This window comes from Amphiura filiformis, chromosome 19 (assembly GCF_039555335.1).
Source record: "Amphiura filiformis chromosome 19, Afil_fr2py, whole genome shotgun sequence".
Taxonomy (NCBI): domain Eukaryota; kingdom Metazoa; phylum Echinodermata; class Ophiuroidea; order Amphilepidida; family Amphiuridae; genus Amphiura; species Amphiura filiformis.
The window spans coordinates 37114913-37139928 of record NC_092646.1 but is presented as its reverse complement, the minus strand read 5'-3'; the positions used below and the strand labels follow the sequence as shown (position 1 = coordinate 37139928).

Genomic DNA, 25016 nt, shown 5'->3' with positions numbered 1-25016 from the left:
TTGGCATGTTTTATAAATCTGCACAAATAATTAGCTCATAGGCATTCAAAAACAAACAAATTTGAAGGCATATGCTAAGCTTAGCTTAAGCGCTTTCACGGTTTGCTTATGCATATGTTGTCGTTTTTAAAGGCTAGACTTGGCCCTTGGAGAAACTATTGAACCATTTCGAGAATTAGTTATTTACCATCGGTCGGTTGTATATACCTAATATATCATCACGTTGTCTTGTTCAAGTTCTACAACAATACTTACTATACATGTAAATAGCTCTAAATCCGAGGGGTTAAGTTCACGAAGAGCCTATCTGCAATAGCTGCCAGGTGTCATATTTTTAGATGTGTGGAATGCCGTGGTGGAGTGCAGAATAGGCCCAATCGCCATTGTAACTTCCAGTTTTTGGGACACTTTGACCTCTGACATATCGGGAAAATTGCTCTAAATATTATTCATTTATTTAGTATTGTAATAATGTTATCATTAAAAATATTTTGAATAATTAATCTATATCATATTCATATTTTCAAATTTTGAGATTTCTCAAAAACTGTTAATTTCTGCAGGAATCTGTTTGAATTCCTCGCATCGTTGCCTTTCTGTAAATGTATACTTTTATATACTTCTCATCATCACATTTAGAGATACAATAAAATACAATATAGATTACTGACTCGAGAAAGGTATACAGAATATAATAAAACGTTTTAAATAACATTTTGCACGCACAAAAAACAATTTTGCCGATAGGTCAGAGGACAAAGAGTCCAAAAACTGCAAAAACTGTCCAACAATGCATTGCAAAAATTCAATGCCGATTTGGCTTATTATCAAATGTCTATTATATTGTAGAGCAGCTATTGCAGGTAGGACTATAAGATAGGGCCTTGCCCTTGAACCACCCACTCGAAACACATAATATTATAATTCATTCCATACTGTGTCTTTCTAATCGTACCGGTACCGAATACACGCGGACTAACTGACGCCAATACAGCGAAGAATTCCCCTCAACTATCAGCTACTATCAAGAAGCTGTTGAAGTGATCCACAAGCGAACGGCTGGTCAAAGTTACACGGGAAAGTTGCTACCCAAAAGGCAACTATTGCACAAGTGAAGTCGGTCTCGCTCATAAGACAAATCTACATTTAAATGCCACAATGAAGGGAGTGGTTGGTGTGTTGTTGGTGATGGTGACTTTAGCTTGTAAGTATTTTATGCTATTCCAGTTGAAATTTATGCACCCTATGGAAGACATTACATAAGGAGTGTGAGTGGTTGGGCTACCTGAATGGGGGACTCAATTTGAAATATATACCCTGTGTATGGGAGGTTATGTTTTTTTATGGATTTCAATTGGAATGGATTTTTACGGAAGATGTGAGTCCATAATTTATTTGGCATTTCGAACCACAACAACGGAAAACGGTGTGATAGGATAGCGCAACTTTTGTTTATGCATGAAAATATCACAACATTTTTTCAGTAAATATCTGTAGAAAGCAGCAGAAAACCCCACTCAAACCGTTTGTGATATCAAAATGCCATGTGAAGCCAAAAATGTCTGTAAAAAGCACCAGAATAGCCAACTCATTATTGCCAATTGGTGCTTAACTTATCGGTATGTGTTCCACACTATAAATCGAGAGAAGCGATCAAATATATATATATTGTTGAATCTGCCAAGAGGTGATTATTTCTTGTATATTTGAAGACATAACTGAACCAAATGGTAATGGCTAATAAGGAGGTAATGTTTATGTTTGTAGGATCAAAGAAGACCATTTCACGATTTCTATAAATTAGTTTTTAGTTACTAGAACTTATGATCTGATAGTGCGACATGGTAATGACATCTTGTAAATTCTATCATAGACTGCATGTTTCATTGGTGTTCCCTCGCACCTTTTGGCCAATGTAGCGAGTGTACTACGTAAATATGTACGGTGGCCGAGCGGAACGGGCTCCGACTCATAATCTGTAGGTTGCTGGTTCGAGCCTTGGTGACGCCATCGTTTTGTGCGCATGAGTAAGGTACTTTAACTCGATTACTTCTCTCTACCCAGATGTATAAATTTGTACAGGCATTCTTAACTGCTGGGAAGGGAACAGACAGTGGCGTAGCCAGGATTTTGGAACCGAGGGGGCACAACTTGTAAATGTACCGACGGAAATATTTTTTACCGACGGAAGTTGTGATTTGTTGACCCCAAAATTTTTGCATGGTTTGAAAAAGTGAAGAGCAAAAAAAAAAAAAAAAAAAGGATAATAGGCGTTTAATTCATAATTTTTCATCATTTTCTTTACAATTCTCCCCTTCTTCCTGTCACCCTGGGTGAAAATTAGTCTATTATGAACGATTTTTTTTTTCAACAACACCGTCCGTCTACCGACGGCCTTACATGTACCGACGGCCATGACGAGCGGGGGGGCACCGGCCCCCTGCTCCCCACTGGCTACGCCACTGGTAACAGACTCACTGTGGAGGAGGTGTGGCGATCCGGTTTCCCCTCCCCCAGCAACATTTTACAGTTGAGTCTAGCATAATCGCTAACGAAAGAGAGATGGGCACTCCGTCCTTTAATAAAAAATACAGGGTCGACTCCTTTACTACTTTACCTTTGTTCAACATAAATACGAAAGTGGTCCGGGTCTTGATTGGCTATTAAATCACGTCATCATAATTTATCGGCACTTATAATTCGTTCGACATGCTGCGAGCTGCGTAACGTGGTATGACCCTGGTTTGACCTTGTTTTTTTTCATGTAATAAACACGACAAGTGAGAATTGAGTGGCTTTGGTGAGAATTGTAGTGATTTATTTTTGAGAGTGATTTATTTTCAATGGTCATATATAATTGAGTATATTGTCAGATTCCATGAAACTTGGTGGATGTGGTTACGATCAAGCGCCAATAAAGTTCAAGGCCATGTCAATGTCATTTGAGGTCTACTATTTGATTGTCATGAAACTGGACGTAGTATGTCATAACCCTTGAGCAGCACAATTTTCAAGGTCATCTGAGGTCTACTGAATATTATTGTTTGATTATCGTGAAACTTGGTTGATGTTTTTGTTACAAATGTGTATTTAGCACACATTTTTAAAGTAAATTCAACTTTCAACATGAAAATTTGTGAATATTTTACGGTATTTCTTAGCATGTCCTTGGTGGTATTAATCAATGCCAATATTTCCCAAATAACTAATTGTTCCACACATAAAGCCAATTAATAGTATTCAAGACCCTTACGAAACATCTTCATCCGTGGGGTTGTATTTTTTACAGTTCTTATTTATATTTCCAGACGTAGACGCTGATTTGAAAGCTTCACTGGAGAAAATATCCCGCGCGGAAGAGCTTGTCGAGATTTTGGAGGATCTGGAAGTTGAAGACCGAGCAGACGATAACGGACTAGCCATGCTAGCAGACGATCTCGAAGAAAAAGAAGAAGAAACTTTGGAAAAGATGGTGTTGGAGGCTCTAGAAGAAAAGGAAGAAGAAAAGATGTTGTTGGAAACTTTGAAAGAGCAAGAAGATAATAACGAGTAAGAAATTTTTCGTATGAACATTGCCTTCCCATTATGACAGGCGCGCAGCCCGAATTGGTGATTAAAGCATTTTCCACCAGCAGTGGCAGTGACGTCAAAGCGTTGAGGCAGCTGTTTCGCGCGCGCATCTATGCGGCGTCTTTAAGCGCGTGCGTGTGTACGCCAGCGCTTTGAACGAACACTAGCGATTTGTATTGCGCTCAAATGCGCACTGACGTCACCATGGTCACTGCCAAATCAGGGTGGAAAATGGTTTAGTCAGATCACCAATCTTAGAAAGATGAAAAAGTTTGAAAGAGGCTCATCGCGTACGTCGCGCAATTGCTACGTAGGGGTTGTCTAAGGGTCATGGGCCCCCTAACATTTGAGAAAATTGTGCAAAATGAAAGCCTAGTTGAGGCCTTTAATTTAGTGAATGTTTTCGTTGAACACGATTTTGAAAATAACCATGATCCCTGCCATTTAAGTCTAAGTGTTGAGAAAAAAGACTTTTTAATCTTTAGGGTTTGTGTCAACTCCCTTTATTTTCAGAAAAGAGTAGTAAATATAAATAGAATACTGACACATTTTCAAAGGTTTCTAAACCCTTTGCAAGAATCTTAATATTTTTCAAAAATCAAATCAACACTAGTTTGAATTACAATAGGTATCGCATGAATTACAATAGGTATCGCATGAACTGCTACGTAAAAAACCTGCGCCGAATAAGTATTCGCCGACGAAGTGACGTAATAATCGGATTAACTACCATAGCTATAAGTGAAAACAATTTTTGATATACCGCGTTGCACTAGTACGTTCACGCGGTACTTCTGCATTGAACCATATCATGCTGATCACTCGCACCTGTAAGATTAGTATCTTTGAAAAGAGCGATATTGTGTTGATTCTATGATTGCAGGTGATGAATACAACTTGCTTGTAGTGCAGCGCGATATATTCAACATTTGTTTTCACCTACTGATATGACAGGTAATCCGATTATTACGTCACTTCGCCGGCGAATATGGTGGGCAATGGGATGGGTGTAATATTCATATTTTTCTCAGTCTCTTTTTCTTCGCGAAGAATAAAAAATGAATTTTGGGTTCAAAATAATTTTCAACCAAGGTGAACGATTTCAGTATTACTTTTGTGTCAAAAGATCTGCATAGCAGTGTAAAATCAAAGGCATTATGGCAATATTAACGCGCCTTGTAAGTTGTGTTAAACTTTAAGCAATGGTATTTCAAAAAAGTTATTTACTCGTATTAGATGGATTACCTTTGCTTATCTATTCGACATTCCGGCGTCACAGTTATTGATTACTTTTTCACAATTATTTCAGCTGTTAAGGGTACAGGACGTATTGTTGGGCGAAGCAGCCAAAAAGTCGATTTTCATTATTTAAATCAATATATTATTGAAAAATATCACTTTGATGTTTTGCAAAAGTTTATTCTACAAATCATATACTTTGAAAACGTGCTTGATTTATTGTTGTTAAGGGGGTACTACACCCATCACATTTTTTTGCGGGTTTTTTGCATTTTGTGAAGAAATGAGAGAAAAAAATTGGTCAAAGTGGTATGCAAAATGAAGGGGCAAATCTTCTCGTTCTATTGGTGGTATTGATAATAATGTAGCTTACATGCTTTTAATTGTACAAGCCAAAGAGAGGTACATGATGACCCCATCACAATTTTGATCATATTTGCAATTTCAGAACTGCTGACGTGAATCCACTTTACACACTTATTTATCAGCAATGGCAGACCCTAATAGTACCAAAATATTTTTTATTTTGGAAATGCATTAATTATGCACAGCTTTGAAAACACAAATATGCATCAATTTCATGTTATCAATGAAATTATAGTTATTTTCCCCTTCCAGTTGACAATGATATGCAAAATTTGTGTTCACAAGGCAGCACATTTGTTTCAGGTTTGATACGGTTGAAATTAAAGAACAGTCAAAACAGTCAATTTTCAGTATTAGGTGAATTTTTGCTCAGTTTTCTGAGAAAATAGCAAAGCTTACAAAACACGATAATAATGTGAATCGGTATGTTCACAATGGTAAAACCTCAATATTAAACTGTTGGACACACCCTAAAACTTCATGTGTAGTAACGGTTTCGTCACTTACCTGTAGCGGGTGTGTATTCCTTCCACTTTGAGAAAAAGATGAAAAATCCGTGTGAAACTTGGAACTGATAACATCACTGCTCGCTTCGAAGATAAGCCGACGAAATCGACGCCATATTTTTATAATTGGTTTTGACCTTTGACTAAGGTTGCGCGATACTCGATACCGCGGATTCTCTGATACCGGTACGCGTACGATACCGTACTTTACAGACATGACAGAATAGGCCTAAAGAATTATTTAATGGAACGTATTGAAAAAATATTAGAAAATTGAAAACAAATATTCTAATCTCTCATTCTCTATTAGCGACTTCAGGTAGCGAATAAATTGTGTGGTAGGTCTAGACTATCTCCAACTCTAGTGTGAGCTAGTGTGATGCAGAATTCCGGGTGCAGAATTCACTGCTTTTATTGGAGTATAAATGATCCAGATCCAGATCTCGCAGCCCAGGCCCACCGCTAGGCCTAGGCCTACATTTAACAGTGTTTTGAATAATCCAATGGATTGTCTATGGGATATGCACTCAGCAGCACATCATGGCGGGTATTGGCGGGGCATGTAGGCCTACACGATAAAACATTTCAGGGTGTGTTTGTTATGTTATATTTATTACAATTAGGTAAAAATAAAAAAAAAAAAAAATGTTACGGTGCTTTAAATAACAATTGTTTTCCTAATGAAGGCCTACATACATACATGTAACGTCACAAAACACTTTTCAGCTACCTACCGTATCATTCACATTTAGAAGTGTACCCCGGTATAGAAACTAGTTTACGCTGAGGGATGATTTCATACAATTTTTAACAAAAAGGATTTTTCACACATCTGAGTTTTGGTGACCTTGAGCATTGTAAAGTGGCAATGTTCGATCCCAATCAAAGTAATTGCAAATCTTTTACAAAATATTTTCAGTACAAAAAACACGGTTTAAAATATGTTACGAAAGATTTGAAACTAGCCAATTGTAGGCCTATTGGTTTTGTTTACAATCAACACACAAATTGTGTTAATAATGTTTTAAACTTAAATTGTCAACAGAAAGAGTCAGCTGATCATCAGGTTTTATGTCTTCTTTTAACAAGAGTGGAAACCAACAAAGGAACCCGAAGAATGTGCAAAGTTATTGACTTCGGCTAGCATCTTAAAATTAAACTCTGAGTCAAAAATAAGCTTTGTTTCATTAATTAAAAAGAAAGTTGTAAAGTTGTTGTATCTTGTTAGTAAAGTGAAGTTTGCTACTGTTTTTATTATTACCTGTGTTGCGATTCGAAATCCCACAAAGAGTAAGCAAGTTCGTTATTAAATGTGGTAGGCCTCAGTACCCCCCTCCCCTCCCCCAACATACACATTGACTCATTTAAGGCGCGGATTCGGGGGGCTGACGGGCCCACCCCCCAAAAGAGAAGAGGGGGGGTAGCAAGGAGAAAGAGAGAAGAGAAACGGGAGGTAAGGAGGAGAGAAACTAAATCGCACGAAATAGAGTAGGCCGATGTCTAAATAATCGCACAGTCGGGACGATTGGAAGTAGGTCCTATATAGGCCTGCGATTATTTTCGGTATTGCTTGAAGGCGGGTCCTCGTCCTAAAAGCATGTGAAAATTACTGCGGGTCCGCCGATATGCAGGGCCCCTCACATTTTGCCACCAAAGTCAGTATTAAGACGGACTCCATACCGACTTCATCGATTTATGCATGCTTTAGTAAATTGCCAATCTCAAGTTTTGCAAATTGAGTTCGGGCCCTTTTTCTGTTTAAAGCAATTGATTCAAATAGTAGTGTAAAAACAATGCACCGAATGGCTTCAATCCGACCTTCATCTTGCAAATTTTTCAAACTTCTCAGGGGGGAACATCCCCCTCAGACTAACCCTTGCGTAGTTGATAAATATATGATCATTTTCGCTCTTCTTCCAACATTTGCAAATTTAAGCCCTATGTTAACACAATTTGCGGTATAGGCTTACAGGGAAAACTTGTCCAAGGAAGGTTTCATGGACCATCATTTAACAAATTCGCGGCTTTTTCAAACTAAAGTTTTACACACTAGTACCAAAATGGTCCACCAAAACACTTCAATTTTCTTCACTCCCCTGCGTAATCGATATACAAGTGGCCATTTTCGCTTCTTCTTTCGCCGATTTATGTTTAAAACAATTTATAGGCCTACGACAATAGGGAAACTTGTCCAAGAAAGACTTCATGAACCGCACATTTCACAAATATTCGGCCGCCAAACTAAAATTTTACGCCGTGAGTAATAGCGCCAAAATTGTCCACCAAATCGCTTCAATTAGATCTTCATTTTGCACCCGTTTCTTATTTCTGAGGGGGGAACATCCTCCCTCAGACAACCTCCTGCGTCGCGCAAGCGCGCTCCGCGGCCATTTTTTTAAATTAAATTTAATTTTTTCTAAAAATTCGGCCGCCGCCCCTGACTGCTCTAGATCGACAATCGACAAAAGCTGGTATCGCCCATCCCTATGGAGAGTGACATCCGCTGACATCACAGACCAGGCGGTGATGGAAACGATATCGCCAATTTTGAGGTCGCCATTAGATTTAACACATAATCATGAAATCGTCACAAAGAATTCTAAATTTGTTATGTGGTGTCAAAGCAAAATTATCTTACTTTAAAACCGTCGGGGTACGACAAAGTACCCCACTGCAAGTATGATAATTTTCTATTTGTAATTGCTAACCGTGTAGTTTGAATGGGGCTGTCAGTGTATCTTCGCCAGCCTCGTACGTCACGTGTTGCGCTTCCTACGCCGCCTGTCACAGACGTAAAAAGTGGATCGCTAAAAAATAAGCGTCCTTACCAACCAGTCAACTTTAAGACAAATGGGTGAAAAGACACACTTTTACAAAGTTTTTTCATAATTATTTTTATTTCACATGATCCGTGCATATATCGCCTAGCTATAAATGAACAAATATTTTTTTAGACCAATCAAACCAATATATGGGTGTAGTATGGCCTTAATGAGATACGTTTTACAAAAGTGTTGTTGTTGCAGCCTTCCTTACAACATAACCCAAGTACCACAGGACCTACAAAAGTATTATATTTGAATTCTTCTGTACGCTCGCTATGAAATGATCAATGCAATTTTTGCCAAAGCTCACTACCATTCGAAAGATGCTGTGAACTACCAAATCGCAACAGTTTGAAATAGTTGCTAACCTTAATGCCCAGATATATGCTTGACATAATGTAAAGGTCCTATGCATGACAACCACCAAACCTTCTCCCCCGTAAGCGCCTATTATTGTTCCAGAAGAATTAACAACTGACACCAAAAAATTCAATCTTAATCACTAAACAGGATTGTTTGGAACTATATGATAGATGACCCATATTTAGAACGAAGAATATGTTGCTTTTTATTAACCCGTCCTGTCTATGATTCTATTGATTTTGATGTTGAGCTGTAATGCTTGACTTCACACAGGTATTACAGTAATTATTTGTCTACTTTAACCTGTCCTGTGCATACCATAGGAAATCGGGTCAATGGGCCAATCCAGAAATTAAAGGCACCCCCCCCCCTAAAGAAGACATGGGATTCCCAACATTTTTCACCATTGTTTTGCTCTGGGAATTCCCAAAAAAATTGTCATTATTTTCACAACCCTAAAGAAGACATGGGGATTCCAAAAGAAAAAGACACCTTTTTATTTTAGGCTTGGGAATTCCCAAAAATTTGGCCAAAATTTGCCTGTCTTCTTTATGGACACTGGGATTTTATTGCCAAAATGGGAATTCCCATGTTTCTCGATAATATTTTGGTCTGGGAATTCCCAAAAATGTATGGTACAAACTTACCTGTCTTCATTAATTTCTGGAATAGCCTAATAAGGCAAATAACCAAAATCCTACCCCAAGTTGATTTTTTAAAACTTTATCTGAATGTTGCAGTTATTAGAAATGACATGGATCATTTTTGGATTTGACAATAAGTAACAAAAAGAGGTTACTTCATTTCATTAAGGGATCTAAAATGAGCGTTTATTGCGTTTCGACAGTATTTTTTGTGGTACATGAGAGCAGCTCGGACCTATCGAATTGCATTCTGAATACGAAGCATGTCTTTCTGATATCAAATAATTTTCATTTTTGAAAATCACAATATAATACAAATTTTATGACAAATTATAAAAATTTGATATTTTTCAAATTTTGATATATAACAGTCCTCGAAGTAAATTATATAAATCTAATGATATATTCTTAAAGTGTATGTAGCAGGGAGGAAAAGCCGACGGTCAATTGAAAATTTTGACCTTTCATATTGAAGATATGGATTTTTTCCCAAAAAGACCTAATTTTTTTTTGGTGTTTTGGGAAAAAAATCCATATCTTCAATACGAAAGGTCAAAATTTTCAATTGATCGTCGGCTTTTCATCCCACCTACATACACTTTAAGTATAAATCATCAGATTTATAAAGTTTACTTCAAGTAGGCCTACTGTTAAATATCAAAAATATCAATTTTAATGATTTGCCATAAAATGTGTATTAAATTGCGAATTTCAAAAATCAAAATTATTTGATATCAGAATGACATTCTTCGTATTCAGAATGCAATTCGATATGTCTGATGTCCCAAAATAAATACTGTCCAAACGTTCATACCCCAGCCCTTAAATCAGAACAGAATTTATTATTGGGGGCAAACTTTCTAGCTCAATCTTAAGCCTCTAGTTTGATCTGACTGTGAATAATAGTTCAATTCCATATTCAAACAATCTTTAGTAAAATAATGCTAAAAGCCCTTATTTTGCATGTACAATAAATCCACAGACTGAGCACAAATCCATATATTCAAAAATGGGCTAGAATATCTCACTTACTTTCTATATTTTCAATAATTGGTTATAATAAAAGAAAAATATACAAAACGCCTTTGATAAATTCCTAATGCACATACTGAAATTACCATTTTGTACGAGTGTGTGGGGTGGACAGCACAACACCAAAAGGCCCCTGAATTTTGCCAGTGTTGAAAGACCCCCTCGTAAAGACTTTTATTGACCGGCCCTATTGCTCATTCCTCACATTTCTGGGGTTTTTTTTCAGACGATTTAGAGCCAGAAAGCCAAGAAACACGCTCATTGAAGATGCAAAATACTAGACATTATAATTTAAAATTCTGCCATCATGGCGTCAGGTCAATGGTTCATTATATCCCGTATGTTGAATTCATTAAGTTTTGAGACAAATTTTGCTACCCATGCACACAGGCGGATCTGGGTTTTTTTTGTATTTTCGATTCTTTTTATATAACAAATTCTGGTTTTCCAGTGCACAGGGACTGCCGGGGTTGTACTAATTTAATGCTTTTATAAGGTATTTCTAGTAAACTGGCTCTCCATACACAAATGAACATTCTGCCATACAAATGAGCGAATGTCACCCGGTAGACCAGTGTTAGAAAAAGATTTGTGTTGTATATTTATTGTAACATTGATCATAACAAAATAACAAAATGGGTCTCCATCAGCTAGCCTTAGCCTCTTGGTAACATGGACATTATGACTCACATTCTTTCACAGCCATTGCTGGTGCTTACAGTTTTATCATCAGTTATCGCCTGCTGCAGTTACGTTACGAAAGTTGAATAGGGTACATCTATAGGCCTATATGTAGAGAAAGTTAACTAAGCTACTATAATTAGGAAATGCTACAGCTATAATATCAAAGTTGACAAGATTACAGCTAGTTCCGGGTGAAAAGTTGACTTGGCTACAGCTTTGTATTCTCCAAACTTTTCACAGGCCTGAAAAACAAATCAAAAATCAAATTAAATGTGATGATGGAATCACACTGATCATTTCATTTGGCTCACGTGTCGGAAATATGATTCCTTTTATTGCTATGTTTTTATTCATTAAATTAACTGAAAATAGTCGTGGCCATTTTTGAATTGGACTAATGCAAATGAAACAAATTGTGTGCAAATTTATTTATTTTGATAAGAAACATTCATTCCATTTACTTTATTATTGTATCATTTTGATGTTGCTCTAGTGTATTTCAAAGGAAATAGGCTATTCTGGCGGCCAATTGGACATCATCTTGAAATGAAAAGATGCGAATGAAACAAAATGGGCTCATAGATATTTCTGTAGATTAGAAACATTAATTGCATTGATACTTTTTCATCATTATAAGATCATCTGTATGTTGTTATAGTGTGTTTTAATGGAGCACTCCTATTTGGCGGCCATTTTGGACGCCATCTTTAATTATACTTGATCTGAATTTCATACCCAAACCTTTTGTGAATGTTTTAAAATATATGACATGAAAATGCAAAGTAAATTTCTATGTACACGAACTCCCCCTACGGCCTGTACTATATCGACCAAACTCGGCAATTACTTTTCCGATTAGCGGTGACGTAGGAGACGCTGACCCTTTCCTCCCTGAAACGTAAGTGTGAAATGTTGAAAATTTTACCCCGAATGTTCAATTTTACCGGATATTTCAACTAGTTTTAATACAAACGTTATCGAACTTTTTGAGCTTTTTTGACCCTCTTCCCCTAACAAAAGCACTTTCGTTTATAAAACGCCATCCAACTTTTGGTTTGTTTCCTTACTCCCAGTCATGTATAAAAAATATGTAGACGAGCTGTCCCTAATTTCAGTGCTTGAAGCCTCAAGGGCCATTCGATTCTCGCGTTATTGACAAATATCACGCATTATTACCCGGAAATTTGTGTTATTTGCGTATCATGTTGTGTACACGGCCTGTGCTTATTAACATAAAACAATTAAACAATGGTTCTGGTTTACCCTGCGCAGCCTATTTTTTCCGCCATAGCGGTATAACTAGGAATTTGCACTTAAATTAGGTGCCCTGTATCTTTTCAATTCGCCGTATCGGTTATATTAAAAATGTAAAGATTGCTTCTACTGCAATTGGGTTTTTTCTTAAAGATTAAAGAATCTTTTAATTGCGATATTTGAACACGACAAACTTAAACTGGGTGCTATGATGTGATTAAATTGGGCTATGAGTATACAATATTACCAAGTTGGCAATAGGTATTTCCCTCATTTGCATTAAATTGCCTGTGCATTATTTCTTGTGATGACCTTCAATATATAGCTATTTTCAGAAAAAGAGACGAGGTTGTCATGGCTGTTTATTCTACTTGAAGAATTTAGGCAGATATGAAAAGTGACAGATGGTTTTTGTTCATGGATGAAATTTGCTGCAATCAGCGAAATCTGGCGAATAACCCATTTTCAGTGCACATTGACACCTGACACATTTAGATTGGTTACATTTTGACGAAAATATGATATTTTCATTGAATTCACACTTAACTTGCCAAACGTTCTTCCTATCGACAATATAGCAATGAAATCATCCCATTCCCAGTGGTCAAAGTTCCATAAATGTTAATAGCCAGTAGCATTATACATGTACATCATGCATCCTTGATATCAGTCTGGTACATAGAGCTGGAGACCAAGGCTGGAGAGTGGCTGAATTGGTTGCATGTACATTGATAAGAGATCCACTGTTGACTGTGTGCATATTAAATTAAACCCTTACCATTGAGAAAGTCATTATCCTATCCTGTATTGATTTGTGGGTAAAAATTAATGAAAAGCTTAGTAACAAAAAATCTTGCTGAGTACAAGGGCTGGTAATTTCTTCTCTGCTGGGTTATTACGCGTGTATGTGCCGATTAGTTCGGTCACATTTGACCATTTTGGTGTGCTTAAGTGTTTTATAATAATTAACTGCTAATAATCGCCTTCCCACAGGGTAGACCATTTTGTTACAACATATATTACGTGACTTTTTAGCCAAAAAAATGGAGTGATCCATAGGCTACTTAATTAGTACTGACATATACCCCATATTTTCATGGAATTGTGATGGAGGCCTATGCCTATGCAAAGATGGGATAGACTTTTTTTTACTCCTTTGTATTTAATATTCTATTTTTGCCAGCCGGACTGCAAGAAACGCCCAACCGCCACATATAATCATAATCTTAGCTGACGATCTTGGATACAATGACGTAGGTTATAATAAGGATGGAAGTGGAATCGAGACGCCCAAAATCGATGCTTTGGCTGCAGAAGGCGTCATACTTAGGAACTACTATGTACAGCCGCAGTGTACTCCAACACGAAGTCAGCTTCTAACGGGGCGCTATCAGGTAATACACTTCTAGAGCACTAGTCTTTTGACCATTCATTGTTGTCCCGTACATTAACCAACCTTCAGCGATGTTTGAGTCAGAAGTTATGAATATTATTATCAATGATATACTAAATATATCTACTGGTGGAGGTAGAAAGTGCTACCTCCACCCTCGTATCTCAGCTTCTGCATAATAGTAACCCTTCAATATTTTCCATGATTGTCCCCAGGGTCCTATCCAGCTTGTGCGAAAATTCTGTTTAAATTTAATTTTCTATTTGTTGTAGGGGAAATAAATAGGCTGTAGTCAAATTAAGAAAAATAAGCGGGTAACTCACCACTAATTGCAACAGAACCCATACTAAACACCATTCATTTCAGAAAAGCATTTAATAACACATCCAAAGTCCCCGGAAATCCAAGTAGTGGAACACTGCTATGGTATTTATTAAGATTTGAAATTTCACCCAATGCATAAGCGGCCATTTTGGATTTATGCAAATTAGGCACTGTTCCACTACGTGGATTTTCGCGGACTTTTGATGTGTTGTTGATTATGCTTTTCTGAAATGAATGGTGATTAAATGTATTCTGTTCCAATTAGTTTCCGGTGGATCAAGTCTTACTTTACTTCTGAGGTCACCTACAAAAATCTGAAAAGGGTATCAAGATACGTTAGCCCTTATTTCGTAACATTCCAATGTATATTCATTCTGAGTTTGAAGAAGCTACCATTTACAGAACCAAAGTTTTAAGAACGGATGTATATAAGCCTTCCGCTATAATGAAAGACAAAGATAAAAAGACTAGTTTGCGTCTGACGTCATCTGTCAATCAAACTCCGAGCACGGTTTGTTTACAAGTTTCGTGATGATATGAATTGCTGAACACGGCGGTAAAACCGGGCGCCTCATTGTTAATTTTGCACCTTTAAACATACAAACCATCTCAAAAGTTAGGTCTTTATACTAGGAAACTTTCTTTGGTGAAGGCACCATGTCAACAATGCCTAGAAAAGTTGCTTTTGCCTTGTAAGAGTACGTAATTTTTCGAATTTTTCGCCATTCACTGCTATTCCTTTTCTCCGATCCGGCACCAGCCAGATGAATTGACCTTCCTTATACGCGCTATTAGCCAATCAAGGATCGTAGAGAATTTGCTTGACAGTGACGTCAGACGCAAACTAGTCTTTTATCTTTGTCTTTCATTATAAGCTGCTTATGTTAGATAATATCTGCCCTCCTAACATGCCTAATTTCTAGATCGACTCAGTTCACAACATACGAAAGTTAGCGCTTCGTTGTACATTCAATACCATTAATTTGTCATGAATATAAGTTCACTTAAAACGTATAAGTTTATTCACTTATTCTACTTCATCATTTGGCTACATTTGAGATTCATTCAAAAATTCATTCAAATGTCTCTAGTACATTATTTGATATTATAAATCTGTAATTCGATATTGTCTAAACTAATATCTATAGATGAGTTGACCTCAATGTTTATCAACAAAGGCAAGGGACTGGTATATCGATATGCTTGAGTGAACCCCATGCAACCACATCACTATTCAATAGCCTTATTGTAATGTGGCGGGAGTTTTAAAAACGAGTCCTGAACAAAATATGATGCGCGCCCAGGCAAAAAACAATGGAAATTGTGATGATGCGTGCGCATACTGCCAGGCATTGACGTCAGAAGTCAACTCATCTATAATACGCTCGTACAGTATGCTAAAGTAACTAGTCTCATTTTTTCTCTTAATATTCTCCCGGATATTCCCGCATTAAATTTTAAATTAAGATGAATGATGATAAAAATGATACTAATATTAAAATATTCACGTTCCATATAATGATTCCCTTTTCAGATTCACACTGGATTACAACACAATGTCATAGAGGAAATCAGACCTTTTTGTTTGCCATTGAATGAGAAGACTATTGCAGATAAATTAAGGGAAGCCGGCTATAAGACACATATGGTTGGCAAATGGCATCTCGGGTTCTTTGCATATGAGTGTACGCCTATCTATAGGGGATTTGATTCTTTTCTTGGTGAGACATAGGCGCTGTGATTAAAGTTAGGGGCTATATGTTTATTTAGAAATGCTTCAAAACCCAACCGCCGGTTTATCCACAAAACGATACTCTTATAAATGCATCTATGCACAGTTTCCACCTAGATACACTTAAACACACAAATGATTCCAAGCACGGACAATCTAGCAATGTATTGTCTCTACACAGTCTGTGTTTACACTACACGGTTGAGTGCATAGCATCATAAGAGCTGTGTGAGTTCCTAGCTGGTGATTAGTGGAAGACACGGCATCTGTGATTGGTTTTGTAAAAAAACCGATAATTTCCTTCATCCAATCAGAAAAGTTTGTATATTGAACGAAAGCTAACACTTCCCGCTAAACACACTTTTTATAAGGTCAACAGATGACTCAAATCAATGTTTATAACAAGACGAATGTAGTAAATCTGTTGAAAACGGTCTATTCAAGCACGATTTTTGACCAAACTGTAGGTTTTAAAAGTCAAAAGTCCAATTGATCCCTAAAACATTTTTCTAATTTTATGTCATTAAATGAAAGAGCACACTTATATTGTCCATTTATTATACTAGATTCATTTCAATGAGTAATGGACAATTCTCTTTAAATTACAAATCTTTTTTTTTTTTTTTTTTTTGGGGGCAATCTCAGCATTATGCCTTATAATGTAAGAAATATAATTGTTAAAACAAAGTGACCATAAAACGAATAATAACATCCGTCTATCAACACGCGATATTCAAAATTCCCTGGCGCTGAAATTGTCTTGTGCAATGACGTCCCAGTATAATGAAGGCTGACGACAATGGAGTACAAATAACTATTACCTCATTGCACTTAGACAATTTCGGCGCGGGAATTTTGAATATCACGTGTTGAGACCCGGCTGTTTTCATTCGTTTTTATGATCAACATCATGCAGTTATTGTTAACTACATGTATGCACACAACACAGGGGCACTCACAATAGGCAATTGACCCGTACTGGTAGCGCTTTGTTGTAGATATAGGAGATGAACTAGTTAGCGTCATATATCAAACAGCATAAAAGCTATGATTTTAGTACTTGCTCTATGTTTCAATTACTTATTCGTTTCATAATATCTAAATTTTTAACCCGGTACAAGCTTTAATAATGGGGGAACATACATTTGTATGAGAAAGGAAATCTACATCTTATCTTAACTCCCGTGTTAATCCAATGCATATTTTGCTTCACCGGGCCGCCCTGACTTGGTCGCATTTGGAAGATGAGTGCCACGAAACCGTAATAGGTACAAAGTACAAATTTAGCACTTTCTGTCAATCAAGTATGGTTCATTCTCTACTTGTCAATCTTTAAATTATTAGCATAGTCCTTATAATAACGGGGGACCGCCTTGATAAGTAAATGATAGCAAACTAGTGAAAAATACCCCAAAACTCATTCAGTGGAGCTCCGCCCGTACATGTCAATATCATCATTATCAATTGGATTAGTCGACCGTAGCGGACAATTCGATCGCTCATTGGGTTAATATTATCACGTGGTAAGAAATTTGCATTGGACAATCGATTACTATAATGGTTTAGTACTGCACATTTCGGTTTAGTCTTCACTAAACGGGTTTATGGCTGAAAAGGTCACGGTGAATTTGCCGTGGACAAAACTGCACTATGATTTTAAATGTTTGTTTTAAATAAAACCATGCGATTCGTGCTTGATAATTATTTATCTAATAAGGCACAATGTTGTGATTGCCGGAGACTCCCTTTAAAATTTTGTGTAATAATGATTGTGAAATCGCTATTTGAGAATACTTTTTGCTCTGCAGCATAAGCGGTTGTCTGCAGCATAAGCGGTTGTAAGCCTAATCACATTATCTTACCCTCAAAATTACAGGTTTCTTCGCAGAGTCCACTGGTTACTTCGACCATATAGACTCTTTTCAAAAAAGCGGCATCGACATAAGCGGTTATGACTTCAGGAGAGACAATGTCACAGTTTGGCAGGACTTCGCAAATGAATATACTACTGATATCTACACTAACAGAGTAAAAGAAATTATCACGTCACACAACTCCAATACGGTAAGAGACAAAAATTTATAAATGATATAAATAACCGGTAAACATATACTATATCGTGACATTATATACCACTTTAAGGACTCTGGTTAAACAACGTTTGCACAGTATTTTTGAGGGACATGAGAGCACATCAGACATATCGTATATCATATATGTCTGTATTCCAGAATGGAATGAACAGAACTCTATTATAATAAACCTCCGGCGACACTCGAAAGGCAGAAAGCGGCGGGAGTACCCCCCCCCCCGGAATAATGCATGATGGGAGGTAGAGGAAAGGGTTATATTATCGGCCAGGATTATCACGCATCGGTGTAGTACAAGATCAAGAGTCGCATCATAAGCTCTCCAAATGGTATTACTACACATATGGGTACATGGTGGACCATTTGGGCCAATACTAGATCCCTGTGATACGCCATATTTTAAAAAGCTGCAGTTTAGATTAATAACGATGAGAGAACGAAGCCCGTCTACATCTGACCCGACTACTTCTCCCAGTTACTTCATCCGCGATATGAAAAGATCAATGGTGTCAAAGGCTTTAAAAAATTCGAACAAGATTTAAATTTTAGAATTATGACGACATGAATCTACAAATCAGGTAATTCAATTGTGGATGAAATGTCACATTTGACTGTAATCACTCAAAACCTACGAGTATCAATCGTTTTGATAAAAAAATATATTTTCATCTCAACAAAATTATTTTTTTACTATCTCTTCATAGCCGTTGTTCATGTTTGTATCCATGCAATTACCACATACACCTCTAGAAGTTCCCCGAAGTTACCAGAGCCCATTCAACCAGATAATGAATACCAAATCACGTAAAAAACTGGCAGGAATGATTAGCGCAATGGATGAATCTGTAGGAGAAATTGTAGATTCTCTGAAAGAGAACGGCCTCTATGACAACTCCGTCATTTTCTTTTCATCAGGTAAGGGATTGTTCTTCCATGAGCAAAGAGGAACATTGTATGTACTTCCAATTAGTGCTGTATTTGTCTGGAATTGGGACTATGAATACATTTATAATGGCGTGGAATATTCCTATGCCAGAGAGAGGTAAAAGGGTACGTACTGCATAGCAAATGACTAGTGAAAGGACCTCTCCTTTACAAGTCTATGCTGCACAGTGTCATCGGCCCGATATCTTCATGGCAGAAAATGCCATGGTAGGTTGAATCCACAGCCACGCATGGCCATTGTGTTCCGAGCTGTTAAGTTTTTAAGATGGCTCGATCAAAAAAATATTTTGTATGCTTATTATAACTATTTTGGATAGTAATTTGTGAAAAACTGAAAAAAAAAAAATTACCTCATCAATTATGCAAATTAGGGCATGTGTACAATTGTACACATTGTGACTAAGTGACGACGTTTACAATGATTTTTTGGATACAATTGTACACATTATGACTAAGTAATGGCAGTAAAACTTGGTAACATATGTGAAGCAACAAACTTGGACCCTTTGTTTCTTTTTTCTGTTGCCTTCATACGTCCATATCTGTAGGCTCTTAACTCTCATTAATTTGGTATAAAATGCTAATAAACAGTTCTTGTCTATGGAGAGACCGAAAAAGACATCACACTTAATACACTTGATTTCTGAGACTAATTTTGTTACTCCACTCTACACGATCCATTTTCGGGCCCATCAACGACCAGTTACTCCTAACTATCTCTGTAATAATAGGCCTACATAGTGGTTTTTCCAAAAAATGCATCCAGAGCAAATTATAAACTGAATGGAAGTATTGACAAAAGAGTTAAAAATAACTTATAATGATGTACAAAGTATACTAAATAACTCCTATATATTGATAAGATTAGTCACACTGTGTACAACTGAACACAATATATTAGTCTTATATTTACAAGGTGAGACACACTGTGTACAATTGTACACACCATTTAAAAAAAATTCTACACCACATATGTTTGAAGCATTTGATCAAAAATAGTGTTCCATGTTTTCTACAGGTCTTACACTAACCCCCTGACTTGAATTTAGCTTGTCCACAATGATATTTCATATAAAATTAAAAAGGGAAAGTACATGTCTTCTGGCAACGTGCTGTAATGGGTGATGCCCTCTTAGATTATGAAAAGTGACATTCAGTCAGGCGAGGCCGCTCTGCACTGGAGGATAGCATATGAATGCACAATTGTGCGCATGGTGTTTGTTTGCAGTAATAAATATACAGGGAGCAATAGAAGTCCATGTGTACAATTGTACACAGTATGTACGAAGGGGATAATGGGCTGAAGGACATCCGACTAAGGCTAATGACATTATTAGCCTGTGACTGACCTCTGTACGGTCAGCGAGCATACATACGCCATTGTCATCTTCCTTTAGGCTGCCTCTACGATAGTCTCCTACACAGCCAGTTTGTGTCAGTCGGTCTGACACTCGTCGATCCTGTATGTTCGTGATAGCCACATACAGTTTGGTCCGAGACTACCTCCACGAGGGTCTACGCTGCGCTATTTAAAATCTGAATTTTGGTCACTTTTTCAGCTCAAGACGCACGCTAGTTTCTCAAGACGCTAGCTAACGACGATAATATCCGTTGAACATATATGTTCAAGTGCAAGGAACCAGATCGGGTTTCTTTATACGAAACGAATTTACGGGAGATATTCATCATTTTCTACCCCGGTATCCAAAGAATTATCGTCTGAATATCAATCGTGCATAGCACATTTACGTGTATCGATCCCGTGTATTCATTTCAGTGTCTCTGGTTGTATAATGTAATTATTACCCGGGCGATGTCGGTGTGTGCTGCACATAACGTTTTCAATCCTACCGGTCGCTAGCCACACCACTCTTCGCCATACATACATTCTCCCAGCCACATTTCCCTAACATAATATGAAATTTAAAAAAAGAGGAAATTTAGTTCGGCAGAGTTGGGGCTCGAACCCACGCTGCACTCCGCTATCATGTATACAGTATCGACATATCATATCACCAGCGCCTTAGCCCGTCGGCCACGAGGACTTATTGGTGTCATCGTGAAAATTCAAACATATAATCGCAACTTCATTTACTTCGACATACCACGTGACAAGCAAAGACAGAAACGTACCATATTTTGGAATTTTATCTGCTTAAAACATTAATGTGTGTTATAATAGAGCTACCATTATTTATATTGTTGAATTCTCAAGCGCATACACACAATTAATACGAGGGTACTATGATACACATAAATCGATTTTGATTTCGGCCACGTGCTCTGTACATCGCGCCAGTCAGCCTACCATTTTTAGCTATTTTTCTTGTATACACGTTCGATGTTTTTATCATTTAAAAAAAAAAATCCACATTAGACCCCACTTTTTTCAGGAAATAAAAGATTAGATTACCATTAAAAGGAAACAGTAATCTTTGGTGGGGTCTAATGTAATTTTTACATAGAATTTTCAACGTTTTTTCTATCCTTATTCTTGTTCATTAAAAAAAAATATTTTGGCCTATATCAAATTGAAATAAAATTCTCTGTCTCTTAAACGACATCAAATGTGCCACAATTGGGCATCACGAATCGTTATATATGATGTGCAGTAAATATTCATTATATTTTTTTATACATAGGATGCTTCAATTTTGACACAAAAAATATTTCATTGAAAACCCTCTCACTCGGCTATTTAAAAAAAGGTAACCACGCTTCCCTGGAATGTGCAATAAATTAGCATTAAAAGTTTTCTTACTTTAGCAGCATTCTAGAAACTCTTGCCGTATGGCGAAAAGAGGAGTAGTCGCTTGGTAAAACTTTTCCCGGGATTTTGTAGCATACCAATATCATTGAAGTCATACGGATTTAGTACCTACTCCAAAATACCAGCGGCCTCGGATAGAGTGATCTGTTTCTGATATCAGTAGTTGCCTTCTGAAGTAGCGTTTTTGATGTGTGAAATGTTCTATGAAATATATCGAGTTGGCAAAATAAGGGCAAAATGTCAATCAATTATGACTGGAACTAAACTTACTTACTGATGGGTACATTTAATACATCATTATCTTCCAGCTCAGATGGGAACTAGTTTGTTCAAAACCATTAACAAAATTAACCTCGATGAAGTTAATTATTTCACGTTTATTTTCATTGCTTCTTTTTGAAATATCGTAGAATTCCAAGCACACTGGGCTTTTTTCACGAAAGAGATGAAAGGCGCAGGCAGACACTCTCCACAAAAACAAACTGGCCGGAGTTTGAGCAACTATACTACTGATACAGACGGCTGTACAAACATGTATTATTATTATTATTAGACCAATCTATTGTAATGTTCTTGTGGAGGGTGTTTGCCTTTTGGCAACAACGAAAACAACATCATTTCATGATTAAGAGGTATAATAATTTAATGCTTGTAGATTGAATTGTACGCTATAACCAATTTTCTCATAGATAATGGCGCTCCGCCACGCTTCGGAAACAACTGGCCCATGAGAGGAGGAAAGGGTACTTTATTTGAAGGTGGTATTCATGCAGTTGGTTTCATTAATAGTCCACTTTTGCCAGCCGCAGCAAAATCGACAACCAACAATGCCTTGATTCATGTCAGTGATTGGTTCCCTACTTTTGTGAACTTGGCTAGAGGAAATTTGAATGGCCTGGCTGGCCCCTTGGACGGTTTTGATATGTGGACTGCCATTACGTAAGTTTGTTTGATTGGTTGGATCCCCTGGGTTGGAGTATAGACGAATCTAATTTCACGCATTCCTACACTTCAGTGGCGGCCATAGCTGGGTCCCCCCTTAGGGCTATCCCACTTAGAATGTGAAATGTTGTGGCCTTGGCGGGGATGTTAAACAGCATTCCCTCACCCGTGTTACACGTAGACAAAAGAATAATGAACGTTTACAACACAATACAACTCAACATCAATTTTTAAGCGGATTTAATCTACCAATTGGGCAGTAACAACACCAGTTTGGTGAAGACGGGACCCAGTAATGGCCGACTGAATTCTGACCATCACTTGGCTCGTTGTATTCGTCTATACCGAGTTCTATGAATATAGGTTCAGAAAGTTAACGAAATGACAATTATGCAATTTTATAATCGATTATAAATGGGATTAGGTCCTACTTGCATCGCCCTAATCCCGGGCATTAATAGAGTGACTTGCAGTACTTCTTGAAGGGAGACTGTATGACCATTGGGATTAAAATCACTTAAATCCAAAATATGTTAGGGATATAATGTGAAGAAATTGAAGGCTTTAAAACAATTCATGTTCACACAAGTTCTGGGCATAAGTTTAACTTTATTAATAAGTTGGTAGACATGATATTGTATTTCTCTGAAGATAGACAAGCATCGCCCCTGTGTGCCGTACTGTAATAGCATTATAGAAAAATCATATCATAAACTAGGATGCAAAAACTGTTAACCTTTACTTTATAGGACTAATAGTAGTTCGCCTCGAACAGAGATTCTTCATAACATTGATCCTCTAAAGCCTCCAACAGTTGTAGATAGAGTTGAACCATTTAATACATCAATCCAAGCAGCTTTCAGGAAGGGAAGTTGGAAAATTATAACAGGCGATCCAGGTAAATAATTTGGTTAATTTCCCGGCCCCTACTTCTTTTGCTTGATGGCAAACTTCTAAAAACACTCCATGATCTTATTTTGCGGAATTTTTCGAACGAGCATGGAAATGGTCAATGAGCATGTATACATTGTATATAAAATAAGTCAATGAGCATGCAAAAAGAATAAATGAGCAAGGAATGAGCAGGGAAATGAATCAACGAGCAGTGAAATGAGTAAATGAGCAGGGAATGAACATTGGGATTTTTTTCATGCTCATCGACTCATTGCTCATTGCTCATTGTCTCATTTCTATGCCTATTTGCTCATTTCACCGCTCATTTACGCATTTCACCCCTCATTTGCTCATTTACATGGTCATTTGCTCATTTTACATGCTCATTGACTCATTTTACACGCTCATTGACTCATTTTACACGCTCATTGACTCATTTTACATGCTCATTGACTCGTTTTACTACTCATTCGCTCATTTCACTGTCCATTCCTTGCTCATTGACACATTTCCATGCTCACTTACTCATTTCATTAATCATTTCACTGCTCATTTGCTCATTTCACTGCTCATTCGCTCATTTCACTGCTCAATCGCTCATTTCACTGCTCATTCGCTCATTTCACTACTCATTTGCTCATTTCACCGCTCATTGACGCACTTCCCTTAATAAAGGTAAAAAATAAAAATAATTTAGCTTCATGTTTCCAGATGGTGGAATTTTATTAACATTCGCTCATTCATATTCATATATGCTAATTAGCCATACGTACATAATTAATATTCATAAATGCTAATTAGACACGCCTACCTCAATAATATTCACGAATAGACCCTACAGACCCATATACTACTAACTCATATTTTGTTGGTTCGTAGACTCAACCCGAGTTCGTACGTGCAAAATATTCAAAATCTTCGCTTCGATACTGTAGAGTGATTTTGAATTGATAGACGAGCGTATGATCACCGTTTGGAAATCGCAACCTCTCTCATGCCCCGCGTCTTAGCGCAATTCAGCATCGAAGTGGTTACGTAATTGCCTTGGTTACCGGATCACGCTATTTTGATATGCCTCCGGTGGTGATTGTTTCGATCGCGGTTCATTATTCAAGCATTACGTAACATTACGTAACTGCGAATAAGGCGTGTATATCTAATTATTCTAGCAAATGCTAAGATGCGCGGGTTATTTCATCTGTATATCTGTAACAATCTGTTTATTTATAAATCAATCCAGGATTAGACCGGGACTGGACTCCTCCACCTGAGTCAGGTCAGAGCAAGGTCGTGTCAACTGATGACCCTAATAAGCATCTTTGGCTTTTCAACATCGACGACGACCCGAATGAGACAAACGATTTGTCTCAAACTTATCCTGATAAGGTTACGGAGTTACTTCAAGATCTACAGAACTATAATGCCACAGCGGTTCCCGTACTT

The 25016-nt window shown here is 37.3% G+C and overlaps 1 protein-coding gene across 1 annotated transcript; it reads left to right on the top strand.

Annotated features, from left to right (window-relative positions):
- Window positions 1-1158: 1158 nt before the first annotated feature.
- Window positions 1159-22680, top strand: LOC140140546 (arylsulfatase I-like). Its single transcript, XM_072162305.1, has 7 exons — window positions 1159-1204; window positions 3309-3549; window positions 13667-13877; window positions 15735-15921; window positions 17809-17996; window positions 18727-18937; window positions 22427-22680. Exons 1-7 carry the CDS (start codon window positions 1159-1161, stop codon window positions 22678-22680), a joined length of 1338 nt encoding a protein of 445 aa, XP_072018406.1.
- The last annotated feature ends 2336 nt before the right edge of the window (window positions 22681-25016 follow it).